The 15,442-nt window shown below is 38.5% G+C and overlaps 1 protein-coding gene across 1 annotated transcript in view; it reads left to right on the top strand.

The window, feature by feature from the left end:
* Window positions 1-15,442, top strand: part of LOC105237632 (uncharacterized protein C3orf20-like) — a 110,050-nt gene that overhangs the window by 23,135 nt on the left and 71,473 nt on the right. Inside the window, exons 6-8 of the mRNA XM_034643668.1 lie at window positions 423-889; window positions 5,544-5,642; window positions 7,904-8,003. Of these exons, the coding sequence (XP_034499559.1) occupies window positions 423-889; window positions 5,544-5,642; window positions 7,904-8,003 (666 nt within the window). The remainder of the gene's footprint in view (window positions 1-422; window positions 890-5,543; window positions 5,643-7,903; window positions 8,004-15,442) is intronic.

Here is a 15,442-nt window from a genome sequence, read left to right as displayed (position 1 = left end):
AAAGATAATAAAAATGACTTCTACGATCTGATAATCAATTTACTTTTTGGAGGATATTTGCTTAGTCTCTGTACTACCAGATATATGATATATACATTATACATTTGAGGACATCCCACGTATATAATTATGTATAGTCTTTTTATATTATAACATAAGCATTTTCCCAAATTATTAAGAGCAATTTTCCAAACAATTTTTCATGCTACCCATTGTATGAGTATGGCATTATTTATTTAGCTATATCTTTATGAGTCATTAGATTTCTTTCAATTTTTTCAAATATTAAAAAAAATGTTAGCAATTTTATTCACAGAAGTTATACACCTTTTTTATTACATTTTAAGATGGATTTCTAGAAGTTGACTTACCAGATTAAAGAAGATAAAGTATCTTTATGGCTCACATATGTTTTTTTATAGCTGTACAAAGAGTATAATATCTAAAGAACTAAAGGAAGCAAGATTACCTACAATAGCTGAAGCTGAGGAGCAAGATGAGTTCTATTCATTTGACATCTCACGAACTCCTAGTGTTGCCAAGTGTTCTCCTAACCTTCCATTCTCCAAAATATACCTGCAAAAGGGTCTATTTCAAGAATATAAACTCATTGCTTCTGAAATTCTGCATGAACTTGGGGAGATATTGCAGAAATATGCTGAGTATAACATTATTTACCCTGCGGGAATTGTAAATCTTATGAATTACAGTTGGCATGATCTAACTGAAGGTGCTTATAAATGTGCAACCAAAAGTTCAATGTTGAAGAAAAACAGTACCTTGCAAAGAGATTCCAATGCCATGACCCAAATCAGCAGCTTTTCAAGAGAAGAATATCATAAGGAAAATCATCTTGTGAAAGCAAAAAAAGACCACCGTGTTTCATCTGGTAAGTAGAAGTTATTTGTTAGTTTTATAAATAATCCTGCAGGTTAAAAAAAAAAGAATAGGGGCGCCTGGGTGGCACAGCGGTTAAGCGTCTGCCTTCGGCTCAGGGCGTGATCCCGGCGTTATGGGATCGAGCCCCACATCAGGCTCCTCTGCTATGAGCCTGCTTCTTCCTCTCCCACTCCCCCTGCTTGTGTTCCTTCTCTCGCTGGCTGTCTCTATCTTTGTCGAATAAATAAATAAAACCTTTAAAAAAAAAAAAAGAATAAATTATAAACAGCATGTGAGTGAGATATTGGCAAAACATTTTGTTAGTGATATTTGGTTTGTGTTACTAATTTTAATAAGTATTAGTGAATGTCAGGAGAAAGATACAAAAATTTATAGTGCTTTCATTGAAACATCTATTATACTTCATGTGATATGAACTCTCAGCCTCAAGGGATCCTACAAATTCTTTTACTGTGGCAGGGTCCAACAGAAATACGATGCTAGCCACATACATAATTTTTTTAATTATCTTTTTTTAAGGATTTTTTTTTGACAGAGAGAGGTGGGGGAGGGGCAGAGGGAGAGGGAGAGAGAAACCCAAGCAGAGCCTGCTGTCAGCACAGAGCCTAGCACAGGACTCCATCTCACGACACTGAAATCACAACCCCGAGATCACGACTGGAGCCAAAACCAAGAGTCAGATGCCTAACTGACTGTGCCACCCAGGCGCCGCATTAACTTAACTTTTTATTTTAAGATGATTATAGACCCACATACAGAGAGAACCCATATACCCTTTACCCATTTTCTCCATATAACAACACCTTGCAAAACTATAGCTCAATATCACAACCAGAATATCGACATTAAATACTGTCAAGATTCAAAACATTTCTATCGAGGTAAGGATCATTTATGTTGTCCTTCTACAGCCACACCCACTGCCCTCTTTCTCTACCCCCTCTTAAACCCTGGCAACCACCAATGTGTTTTGTATTTCTATATTTTTGTCATTTTAAGAATATTATATAAATGGAATCATATGATGTGTAACTTTTGGCGATAGTCTTTTTTCAGTCATCTTAATGCCCTGGAGATACATCTAGGTTGTATATATTAGTAGCTTGTTCCTTTTTATTGCTCAGTACATTCTGTGGTATGAATGTACCAGTTTGTTTAATCATTTACTGCTTGAAGGACATCTGGGTATGTGGGGTTTTTTTTTTCCAGTTTTTGGCTATTATGAAAGCTGCTAAAACATTCATGTATAGGAATTGTGTAAATATAAGTTTTGATTTTTCTTTGATAAATGCCTAAAAGTTACAATTACCGGGCTATGTGACAATTGCATGTTTACTTTTATATGAAACTTTCAAACTGTTTTCCAAAGAGGCTAGCCTGTTTTATATTCCCACCAGCAATGTATGAGTGATATCATTTCTCCATATCCTCACCAGTATTTGGATATTACCATTTTTTATTTTAGTCATTCTTGTAGGTGTGTAGTGGTATCTCCTTGTAGTTTTCATTTGCATTCCTTTTTTTTTCTTTTAAGATTTTATTTTCAAGCAATCTCTACACCCAACATGGCACTTGAACTCACAGCTCTGACATCCAGAGTCTCATGCTCCACTGACTAAGCCAGCTAGGCATCCCTAATTTGCATTTCTCTAATGGCTAATGATATTGAATATTTGCCATCTGTATATCCTCTTCAGTGAAATGTCTTTCATGTCTTTGCTCATTTTCTAATTGGATTATTTGCTTTTTGCATTGTTGACTTTTGAGAGTTCTTTATACGTTCTAGATACTCGTCCTTTGTTGTATATATACTTTGTAAATATTTTCTCCTAGTGTCTTTTCATCTTTTTAATAGAGTCTTTTGCAGAGAAAAAGTTTTACATTTTGATGAAGTCCAATTTATCAAAAGTTTTTTATAAGTAGTGTTTTTGGTAAAAAGTCTAAGAATTCACTGCCTACCCCTAAATCCTGAAAGTTTTCTCCTATTTTTTTTTCTAGAAGATTTGTAGTTTTATATTCTACATTTAAGTCCATAACCCATTTGGGGTTACCTTTTGTGTAAGATGTGAGATCTAGTTTGAGGTTCATTTTTTGGCCTGTGGATATCCAGTTGCTTCAGCATCACTTGTCAGAAAATGCTCTTTCTGCCATTGAATGGCTTTTGCATCTTTCTCAAAAATTAGATGGGCATATTTATGTGAATTCATTTCTAGGTTCTCCTTTTGTTTCGGCTGGTTCTCATTCATGTTCTCTTGACTACCTGTGAATATGATTATTTTTAATTTTGTGTCGACATTGTATTTGAAAAATTGTTTTTAAAAATAATTTGAGGGCTGGATAAAATTTTTTCAACTGGAGGTTGGAAGCAGGGACTCAAACAGATGTTTGTATACCAATACTCATAGCAGCATTATTCACAGTAGCCAAAAGGTGGAAACAACCCAAATGTCCACTGACAGGTGTTTGGATAAACAAATTATGGTATGTACATACAGTGGAATATTATTCAGCTTTAAAAAAGAATGACATTCTAATACAGGTTATAATGTGGATGAAACTTGAAGACATGCTAAGTGACTTATATGAGGTACCTAAAGTAACCAAATTTCATAGAGACAGAAAGTAGAATGGTGGTTGCAAGGGGCTGGGGGAGAGGGAAGGATAGGGAGTTATTGCTTAATGCGTACAGAGTTTCAGTTGAGGAAGATGAAAAATTTCTGAAGATGGTTGGTAGTGATGGTTGCACAATAATGTGAATGAACTTAATGCTACAAAGCTATACACTTAAAATGGTTAAAATGGTCAATTTTATATTATGCAAATTTAACCACAATAAAAATATTTTAATGGTTAAGTGGTAAATTTTGTGTTGTGTATATTTTACCACAATACAAAAAAAAAAAAAAGAAAGAAAGAAAGAAAGGCGAGGGAGTGGGGGAAATATTTGCAAGTACCAAACGTGAGAATGTTAAGAATAATAATAAAGCCTTAGGAGTCTGAAATTTTTCCTGATAATAATTTCAGAAAACTTGATAGGGAAATATGAGTGACTGGCACAGACATGTAATTAAAAAAGGATGAGGAACCTCAGCAGAGCTTAGCACTACATTGTGGAGAGTACTGGTAGAACCCACTTTTATCCCCAGAGTGTAGCTTTATATTCAAGACTTTAAGAGTTCTCACTTTGGCTCCTATTGTGTTGAATATATACAAAGAAGATTCAATGTAGCAAAAGAACTGATATTTTAAATATTAATATCATATTTGTTTATAATATTTTACAGATCATAGGGATCTTCCTAGCCATTATCAAATTTAGTTGTCCAGATATCCCTGTGGGGTAGCTAATAGGATTTTTGTTTTGCTAAGGAGAAAACTGAGATGCCAAGGGGTCAAGTAACTTGCCCAAAGTCATACAGTTTCTGATAGAGCCATGAGCCATGACCCCAACCCTGGTCTTTTAATTCCCAATATAGCATCCTTTCTGCTACTTTATCCCTAACTCTCATTCTGCTATCATAATAGTGATAATGATTTTGACAATGAGAATAAAGAGTAGTGGCAGCTATCTCTACAAAACCTCTCTGAGATGGAGAAGTAACTTACTGGAGTGATTAAGCCTTTGCTCTTAGGATTCCTGGGTCCAAATCCTGGTTATTGTACTTACTATTTGTATAACTTTGAACACATTTCATAACCCCTTTTTGCCTCAGTTTTGTTATCTGTGACATGGTACTGCAAATTGTACCTCCTTCCAGGGTGGTTCTGAATATTAAATAAGTTAACACTAAAGCACTTAGGAAAGTATCTAATTATAGTAGACACTACTTTTTTTTTAAAAGTTTTTATTTAAATTCCAATTAAGGTACGGTGTCACATTAGTTTCAGGTGTACAATATAGTGATTTAACACTTCCATTCATCGCTACTTATGTGCTTGTTATTTTATTATTATCTCCGTTCTCTCATATGATCCTCAGAGTAACCCTTCAGTATATAGGTATTATTATAGGCTCCTGATGGTTCCTGAAGCCCAATACATTTGCTTTAACATGATAATTCTAGCAATACAATTTTTGCTTTTTAAGAACAAGGGATTGCTGTTAATCAAGAGACTGAAAGGCTCTGTAGCAGTGGTTCTCAAAGTGTGGTCCCTGAATCAGGGCATCAACATCACTGGGAACTTGTTAGAACAAGTCCTAGCAAATTTTCTAGGTCTTATTCTAGGCCTATTTGAAATCCTCATCTGTAAAATGAAAATGATTAATGATAGAACTTTATTGAGAGAAATAAATTATATAATGCATGTAATATACTTAGCATAGTGGCTGGCATATAGTAAGTGCTCAATAAATATTAGTCATGGTTATTGTTCTTACAACAAAAGCATTAATAGAATCTTTTAGTAAATCAAGAAATTATACAGAGGAATTTTCAAATTAAAAAGCTGTTTCATTTCCAGAGCAAATGAAAATATTTCATGGGTCATTATGGGTTCTTATGGAAAATTTTTGCTAATGCCCTGGTAAGAATATTAAAAGTTGACAACTGATTATTGTGTTGATGATGATCGAGCAAAATACTCACTTTCTCTTCTCTTTCTCTTCTCCCCCCTCATCTTCCTTTTCCTTCCTTTTTTCCTAGCTCTTGTCAGCCAAAACCAATATTCCCACATACACCAGGATAGCAATTTACCTGTTGTCATCCACTTCTCACTGTTATCCAAGATCTGTTTAGAAAATGGTAAGATCCTTTACCCATCCAAATTAGGGTCGACTCTGATGAGCAACCAGAGTGAGAATCACTTACATTCCCTGAATTTGGAAACTTTCTTCTACTCATACTCTTAGTATAACCTCAATCAAAGCCAGCCTTTTAATTTCATGGATTCCTAGTCAAGTTTTCAAATGCATTCTCTCTAAACCAGTCTTCCTAAATTTCTCCACTCTGACGCCCTGGGCGTTTTTTCTTCATGTTTATCAGAAGCCAACTTTGGTAACAATGACTTGCCTGTTCCCACAGAAGAGCAACAAGGGCCTTCCATCACAAAAACATACCAACCCGTACTAGAAACCAAAGCTTCTGTATCAAAAGACAAAAATTGGTTCTTAAATTGTTTAGATATTATAAAGGAGACTTCTCAAGGAAGATTATGGTTACACAAATCTAGAAAGAATACAGTCTATCCCTGAATGAGGTTGTAAAAGGGATAGGATATGGGTTGTTGGGAAAAGGGAACCTTGTCATCCCTTGAAATACAGACATAATATAGCCAAGTTCTGTGTGGCTCAGGGAGTGAGTAGGAGTTGGGGCTGGCTGCTCTGGGTCTCATAGATTTGCTTTTCATAACCTTTTCATCATAATCTAAGAACTTTCATCATAACCTAAGAACTTTGAAAGTTTCTGCTTTTAGAGAATGTGCTTTTAGGAGTCAGGTGTCGCTCCCACACCTCCCCATGCCCTACATATTTTTCTGAATCTGATGTATTAAGGAATCAAAATTTATGACTGGGGGGCGCCTGGGTGGCGCAGTCGTTAAGCGTCTGCCTTCGGCTCAGGGCATGATCCCGGCATTCTGGGATCGAGCCCCACATCAGGCTCCTCCACTGAGAGCCTGCTTCTTCCTCTCCCACTCCCCCTGCTTGTGTTTCCTCTCTCACTGGCTGTCTCTCTGTCAAATAAATAAATAAAATCTTTAAAAAAAAAAACAAAAAAAATTTATGACTGGAACTGTCTCACTGGAGTGGGATAGATATTGAGGAAATAGGTATATACTAAGAAGAAGCCCAGTAAGTATGGCAAAACAGCAAATAGGAATGAAATAAATCATAAGGTGTCCAGAGGGTTCATCATGAAAATGTCAAGGAATCCAAATAGGTGGGTGAAGTCAGTGACAGGAAATCCCTCAACAGGCGATTGAATGGCAAGCAAATAGTCTGTGAGCAAGGAGCAAGGCCTTAGTCATTAAGGGGCAAGATTGAAATCCCAAAGTGAGAGGCTGGGATTATATTATCTAACCCTAAGGAAACTAGGAGGGAGTTTGTTCAATCCTTCTAATCTAGAGTTATGATGGTTCTCGTGATCCAGTGATGATGAACCTGAATGTGATTATGTTAGACAGGAATCTTTAAGTTGTAGGTGACAAGAACCCAACTCACACTAGCTTAAGCAACAAGAGAATTCTTTGCTAGTGTGCTGGGGGCAGCTCACAAGATTCAAGAAAGAACTGCAGGACCAAAGGTGCAAGGCAGGGTGTGGGACTCAACACTTAGAGACTCTTCTCTGTTCATCTCTGCTTGGCTGAATTCTACAGCTAGGCTTGCTTTACACGGCGAAGGAAATGGTCACTGCCAGCCCTAAATTCACATGCCCCTGCCTAGAAAGAAAGTCCTTCTTTTCCTCCAGCGTCCATGAAAGAGACTCAGGAACAGATCCCAAGTCTGCTGACTACCAATAAAATGCTCTGTCTTGAGAGATGGGATCTCAAGTCTGGGGGATGCTGAAGAATCCAATCTGTAGGTCCACAGGCTGTGTAGGGATTCTAATCCCTCAGAAGTCATCATAGGGATTTAATTCCTTGGGGTTAAAGCTTTGATCCCATTTTAGTGAAAATCTCCCGAGGAGAGGTAATTCCTAAGATAATTACTTATATACTTTAATATGAATGGATTTGGGTTATTTTTTCTTTTTTTTTTTAAAGGTTTTATTTTATTTATTTGAGAGAGAAAGTGGCTGCACGCAGGAGCGGGGGAGGGGGGGCGCCGGGCAGAGGGAGAGGGAGAGAGCCCCGGACTTAACCCCACACCCTGAGATCATGACCTGAGCTGAAACCTAGTCACTCACTCAACTTACTGAGCCACCCAGGCTCTCCTGGATTTTGGTTCCTTTTTCAAGTAGGCCTGGATAGACTGATGGCTGAGCAGGATTTATATAATGAGTACTGACTTGGGGTTAATTATTAAATACCCCTTTTGAGTTTATATGTATGTTGTTGTTGTTTCAAGGTTGGATCTTTAAACATCCTCACTCAAAATTGGAAATTCTGAAATGGAAGACAATCCTCAGTACTGCTGTGAAGAGGCTACAAGAAGCCATCATTCAAATGTAGGGACCCCTCTGCAATCTTTATTTTTTAAAGATTTATTTATTTATTTTAGAGATAGAATAAGAGAGAGCACACATGCGCACCTAGGGGGTGGAGTAGATGGAGAGGGAGAGAATCCCAAGCAGAACCCTGCTGAGCCCTGAGCCCATGCAGGGCCGGATCTCACAACCTGCATGGAAACCAAGAGTTGGGTGCTTAACCAACTGAGCCACGCTGCAATCTTTAGAATCATGTACTTTATGAGGCACATAATGGGTAGATAGGCAAGAAGAAATGCAGAGCCTGTGGGACCCTGTATCTGTACCTGTAAGACAAAAAAAATACATACACACATGCACACACAAACCCTTCTTTTCCTAGTAACTCATGGTGTAAGTCACTCTGCAGTATACAACTTTTATCAGTCAGTCAGCCTTGTCAGGTGACCAGTAGAGGATCCTGTGTGAAAACAGTGGTGGAGAGGAGGGAGAGAAGAAAAAAGTCAGGGAAAGAAGCACCAGCTGTAGGGAAAGCGCTGTTGTAAGGAAATATGTCCCTGTGTTCAAGAAACTTGTCACCTAAAATGGTGAAAAACTAACCATCTTGGCAAGTTAACTAACAATCAACAGAGGACAAATCAAACAATTAGAAAATGATAAGAACCAGAGCAAGCAAGGAGGAAATAACTACTCTGTGGCCAGACAGTGGAGCTGATGTTTTCATTTGTTATCTATACTATTTAACACAACCCCAGCAGAGAAAGGCAATTATCATCTCCATTTTACAGATGAGGAAACTAATGTGCCACAAAGTGTGGCAATTTGTTGCGAGTCGTACTGCTAGAAAAAGGCAGAGCGAGGAGTGAAACCCAGTTCCATCTGACTCCAAAGTGCACCCACTTTCAACCATGCTTTGTTTTCACTCCAGTTTTCCACCTGTGAAAATAACCATTTACTGCTTTGTGGAGGGCAGTTCAAATGTGATACATGCTTAGTATTTAAAATACTTATTTAAGGGGCATTTGGGTGGCTCAGTCAATTACGTTGTTAAATGTCTGCTTTCAGCTTAGGTCATGATCCCAGGGTCCTGGGATGGAGCCCTGTGTCAGGCTCCCCGCTCAGTGGAGTCTGCTTCTCTCTCTCCCTCTTCCCCTTTCCCTGCTTGTTCTCTCTCTCTCTTTCTCTCTTATAAATAAATAAAATCTTTTAAAAAAAACTTATTTAAAATTACACACACACAGGGGCACCTGGCTGGCTCAGTCAGAAGAGTGTGTGACTCTTGGGGCGCCTGGGTGGCACAGTCGTTAAGCGTCTGCCTTCTGCTCAGGGCGTGATCCCAGCGTTCTGGGATGGAACCCCACATCAGGCTCCTCTCCTAGGAGCCTGCTTCTTCCTCTCCCACTCCCCCTGCTTGTGTTCCCTCTCTCTCTGGCTGTCTCTCTCTGTCAAATAAATAAATAAAATCTTGAAAAAAAAAAAAAAGAAGAGCGTGTGACTCTTGATCTTGGGGTCATGGATTTGAGCCCCATATTGGGTGTAGAGATTATTTTTAAAAATAATAATAATAAACTTTAAAACATACAAAAAATGAAACAAAATAAAATTACACACAAAAGAAGTAAATTGCAAAATGAGAATGTTTAGATCAGAAGCAAATAAATTTTAATACTGTTGATAAATCTAAATTAAGAGAGATCTTGTAATGTGAAATTCTTTATTAGATTTTTCTAAAATCCTGGCCTTTCCTGTTCTGGATGAGCATTGAGCAGCTTGTGCAAGGACTGGGGGAAAAAGGGCCTGCAATCATCTGACTCAGTCTCATTAATGGTATCTCTCTCTTTAAGGCCCTTTAAGGACTGGGAAAGGCAGAGCAAGCCCAGAGCCCAGGTCTTGGTTAAGATGTTAGATCTTGTGCTAAAAATTCCTGGTGATTTAATCAACAAAGTATAATTTCTAGTGAAATGTTTTTTAAAGATTTTATTTATTTATTTGAGAGAGGGAGGGAGAGAGAGAGAGAGCACAAGCAAGGGGAGTAACAGAGGGAGTGGGAGAAGCAGGCTCTCCGCTGAGCAGGGAGCCTGATATGGGGCCGATCCCAGGACCCTGGGGATCATGATCTGAGTCAAAGGCAGACGCCTAACCAACCGAGCCACCCAGGCGCCCCTCTAGTGAAATATTAAATTAGTATTTAAAATTTTAAACGTAGTTTCACTAGAAATCCCTCTTTATTGGTTGAATCACCAGGAATTTTTAAATTTAAATTAGTAAATTTAGTATATTGGTAAATTTAGTATCTAAACTTACATCATATTACAATTATTATTTTAAAACACCTATGGTTAGGGACACCTGGGTGACTCAGTCGGTTGAGCGTCTGACTCTTGATTTCCACTCAGGTCATGATCTCAGAGTCGTGAGATTGCGCCCTGCATCTATCCCCTCACTGGGCGTGGAGCCTGCTTAAGATCCTCTCTCTCCCTGTGGCTCTCCCCGTTCCAGTGTGCTCTCTCTCTGTCTCCCTCAAAAAACGAAACAAAACAAAACAAAAAACCCCACCTATGCATAGTATTTAAACTAACTTTTATTATTGTACAATGATCAATGTTTTAAGATTTCTCCCCCTTGTTTTTATGGCTGGAAAAATCTTTCTTCATGCTAAAATTAGATAAACCTACTCTATTTTTCTTTTTTTCTTCATTTAGTTGGAAATTTTGTTGTGTGTGATATGAAGATTCTAGCTTGATTTCTCCCATGCCAATAATAATGATAGCTAGTATTTATTGAGTGCTAATAATAATAGCTAATGTTTATTGAGTGCTTGCTTTGTGCAAGGCACTACAGGAAGCAATTTACATGCCTCCGTGAGTAAGTCACTGCTTTTACGCCAAGGTCAGAAAGCTAGTGAATGGGTGAGCTGCTGTATACTTACAGATTTATCTGATACCAAAGCCTGTGCTCTGTCTTCATTCCAGAGCCATGTATTGAACATATTCTGTGTTATCCGCTGATTTGAGTTCTCAACTTAATCATATCTTCAGTCTTATATACATTAAAGTCTTCTTCTGAGCTATCTATTCTATTTCATTGATCTGCCTAATTGAGTTTTCATCGATTTAAATAATTCAGATTATATAATATGAGAGACACAGTAGAGTGTTAAGAAAGAGGGCTTGAGGCCAACCAAATTGACTGGTCTACAATCCCAGTATCGTCCATGCATGTGACCTTGGGAAAGTCACTTAATTTCCCTTTGCCTTATTTTCCTCATCTGTAAAATGAGGGTAATCATAGTAACTACCTCTTAGGGTAGTTATAAAACTTCCTAGCACAACTAGGCATTGAAGAAATGTTAGTTATCATTATCTTAATATCTGGTACAGCAGACCTCCTCTGGTATACTCTTTCTACATCAAAAACAGCTTAAACAAGTTCACCAATTTATTCTTCCAGGTAAACTTAGAATTAGTTTTTCAAGTTTAAAAAAACCTCAAATGATGAGGAACAGGCAGTGTATTTTAGTGGAAAAAAAAAAAAAAAACTTGCACCGAGTATATGAGAACTGTACTTTCCACTCAATTTTGCCGTGAACCTAAAACCACTCTAAAAAAATAAAGACTAAAGCAGAAATTGAAAAAAAAGAAATGGAGTCAGAACATCTAGGTTCATTAGTCAATGGCGTGGGATCTTGTGTAAGTCACTTGAGCTCCCCGAACCTCTGCTCCTTTAGTCATTTAGGGATAATAACATGTCTTCTGCTTACCACAGCAGGTTCTTGTGACTCAGTATATATAAACGTACTTTGTAGACACTAAAGCACTAACCAAGCAAAAAGCATTTTTTAATAATAACCCAGTACTGTCAGAAGTGGTTTCTTGAAATAAGTAGGGTTAGAACCAAGAAGAAATGGCTTCGCAGAGTAGATGGAGGAGGTGAATTTAGCTGGCACACAGCACCAAGGATGAGTACGATGCTGTTATACATGACCCATAGTAATAAACTATGTCAAGGGGTGGTTTCTTAACAGTGAGAATTGTTAAAGTTGGTAGAATTCATTCCCAAGGGATTTATCATATACATAATCCAAGCTTTAAAAAGAACACATGTAAGTTTACAATATGTGCATTACAAGGCATCTCTGCAAGAAAATCAGCCAAGCCTTAACATCCCTGGGTTCCCAGGGTAAGAGATAGCATGCAGATTGAGAAAAAATCCTTGCTGGATGAAATGCAGTTTTAGGCAAATCAGAACTATTGGCTTTTCTACCCTACCAAATTTCTGTCACATTTGCTCAACACAGAACATTATAGAAGTTTAATATCAAGTCAGACCCAGTGAAATTAGAGAAGAAAAAATATTCTCTAACTCCATTGGCAGGTACACACTGAAATAGACTCTCTTTTCTTATCACAGGAAGTCTAGTCCGACAAACATAGTGAACCCTCCCATCTCAGACCAGATCCCAAGGCACTCCTTACAGCAGAGCGCATCCTCCACACTGGGTTTACCTAGACATTTTGACTGGGCCTGAATCAGGTCTCTGGGCTGTAACTGGTCAAGGTGTAGTCTTCTGATTTTATTCATATTTACTCTTAGGACATGGTGGTCCAAAAGCATTAGCCTGGGAATCCCAGGCTTGCTCCCAAACCCTGTCCCTGCCATTTCTCAGTTGTGTGACTGGGGGTACAAGAGGCAATGTTTATAAAGGTGCAGAGCTCAAGCTTTGGAGTTCACACAAGTCTCATGCTCCCTTTTGCCAGCCATGTAATTTGGGGCACTTATTCTGCTTCTCAAAGCCTTACTTTCCTCGTATAAAATGGAGGTCCTACTAGAATGTATCTCATAGGGTTATTGAAAGCATTAAATGAAATCATGCAGTTAAATAACAGCACAATGTGTAGAATATAGTAAATGCTTGATAAACAGAAACTGTTATTTAGCATTTATCAATTCCTTTTTCTGTACTTTGGCTTCCTCATCTGTAAAATGGAATTAGGAATTTTGTAGGCATCCTTCAGTTCTTACATTTAGTGAATGCCCCCACTATATTTAATTTAGCTTAGGTTCTTTTTTTTTTTTTTAGATTTTATTTATTTATTCGACAGAGAGATAGCGAGAGAGGGAATACAAGCACAGAGGAGCTGGAAAGGGAGAAGCAGGCTCCCTGCAGAGCAGGGAGCCCGATGCGGGGCTCAATCTCAGGACGCCAGGATCATGACCTGAACTGAAGGCAGATGCCCAACAACTGAGCCACCCAGGTGCCCCTTAACTTAAATTCTTAGGCAGTTTTGATTTCAGATGATTTGAGATGTAGTTTCCTTTCCATTCCAGCCTCTCTCTTAAAGTGGTCCAGATGCCAGAGGGCTGGGATAATTGGGTAACTTCTGACTTAGAGAAGGATTCTTTTGTAATCCCCAATGATGACTTTTCCTGAGAATGACCAGTCACCCAAAACTTCCAAGAAACCTTTTAAGCAAGTATTAGGGCTCCTTTGTTGAACTGATAAATTTGGGATAATTATCACCTGCTGGAGAATCCAGAGGTCAACTTCTGGTCCTCGGGTGAGAAGAGAGCAAAACCACTGCCACTGCCAGTTCCTTGAGAAAAGGCAGAGAAGGGCAGCCTTTTGTTGGTGGAGAGGCGGATTAATCTTTACGCGATAACCAAGACTTTGCCTAGGGACTTGTTAAAGGGGTTAGAAAAGGAAGCACTAACTACTTTTAAAAGAGTTATGAGGAACTTCCATGAATTATGGTTGCCCACTCTGAGTATTTGAATAACACGGCATTCATATAAGGTAGAAGATTTTGCATTGGGGTTTTTTGCACTACAGCTTTTATATCTCGATTTTTGGCCTTACAGGTAAGGAGGGGGAGCATGCCTTTTTTTTCTGATTATAGGTATTTACACCTTAGAGGCATACTTACCTTTCTTAAGAATAATTCAAAAGGCCCATTTGTAGAAAGTCACAGTCTAGAGAGTCACATGATTCTAGACAGTCTAGAATCATGTCTAGGCATTGAATGAAAGGGCCAAGATGTAGGCTTGGTGAATGGTCATTAGACTCAGGTTTCCAGTTGGTCTATAAATGTGTGTTGTTAGGCTGACATCCTGCCAGCGTCTGATGCTTATAAATGGAGTGGCGTACGTGTGTTCTGGTGTAGGGAAGAGTGGCAGTATATAAATGCCCCTTTTTTTTTTGGTCACATTGTTCAAAAATTCAGCCCACTTTTGACAGTGGGATACATTTTCATGAGAATGTGACAAAGAAAGGAAGGAGGAGGAAAACAAAAGAAGAAACAAACAGCAAGAGAAACCAGTTGTTTTAATCAAGCATTTCCATTTTTGAGTGGCAGAACAGGCCTTTGCCCACCCTCCTGGCTCTGGTTCCTTTCCCACAGGACTTGCTGAGACGTGCCTCCTCCTCCTTCTCTGAGAGGGGCCAGTGACCCTTGCTGATTGTTAGGGACCCCCAGCCCCAGCACTCCTATGCCAACAGCAGTGTGGCTATTATACCTCTCCCTCCTTTCATTAATTAGCTATATTATTTCCAATTACTTTTTTTCATCATCATAAGTGTACTCTTTAATTCTCCCATCCCCTATTTCACCCATCCCCCCATCCACCTCCCCTCTGGTAACTGTCAGTTTGTTCTTTATAGTTAAGTTTTTTGGTTTGTCTCTATCTCTCTCTTTTTTCCCTTTGATCATTTTTTTGTTTCTTAAATTCCACATATGAATGAAATCATATGGCATTTGTCTCTCTGATTTATTTTGCTTAGCATTATACTCTCTAGCTCTATCCATGTTGTTACAAAACAGATTTCATTCCTTTTTATGGCTGAATAATATTCCATTGTGTATATACCACATAGTCTTTATCCATTCATCTATCAATGGACACTTGGGCTGCTTCCATAATTTGATTATTGTAGATAATGCTGCAATAAACATAAGGGTGCGTGTATTTTTTTGAATTAGTGTTTTTGTATTTTTGGGGTAAGTACCCAATAGTGCAATTCCTGGATCATAGGGTGATTCTAGTTTTAATTTTTGAGGAAACTCCATACTGTTTTCCACAGTAACTGTACCAGTTTGCATTCCCACCAACAGTGCATGAGGGTTCCTTTTTCTCCACATCCTCATCAACACATTGTTTCTTGTGTTTTTGATTTTAACCACTCTGCAGGTGTGAGGTGATACCTCATGGTAGTTTTGATTTGCATTTTCCTACTGATGAGTGATGTTGAGCATCTTTCTGTGTCTGTTTGCCATCTGTATGTCTTTTTTTTTTTTTTTTTTTTTTGACAGAGATAGAGACAGCCAGCGAGAGAGGGAACACAAGCAGGGGGAGTGGGAGAGGAAGAAGCAGGCTCATAGCAGAAGCCTGATGTGGGGCTCGATCCCAGAACACCGGGATCACGCCCTGAGCCGAAGGCAGACGCTTAACCGCTGTGCCACCCA

Source organism: Ailuropoda melanoleuca, chromosome 15 (genome assembly GCF_002007445.2).
Source record: "Ailuropoda melanoleuca isolate Jingjing chromosome 15, ASM200744v2, whole genome shotgun sequence".
Lineage (NCBI taxonomy): Eukaryota > Metazoa > Chordata > Mammalia > Carnivora > Ursidae > Ailuropoda > Ailuropoda melanoleuca.
The sequence above is the reverse complement of the archived record's forward strand: the minus strand, read 5'-3'. Positions and strand labels throughout refer to the sequence as shown.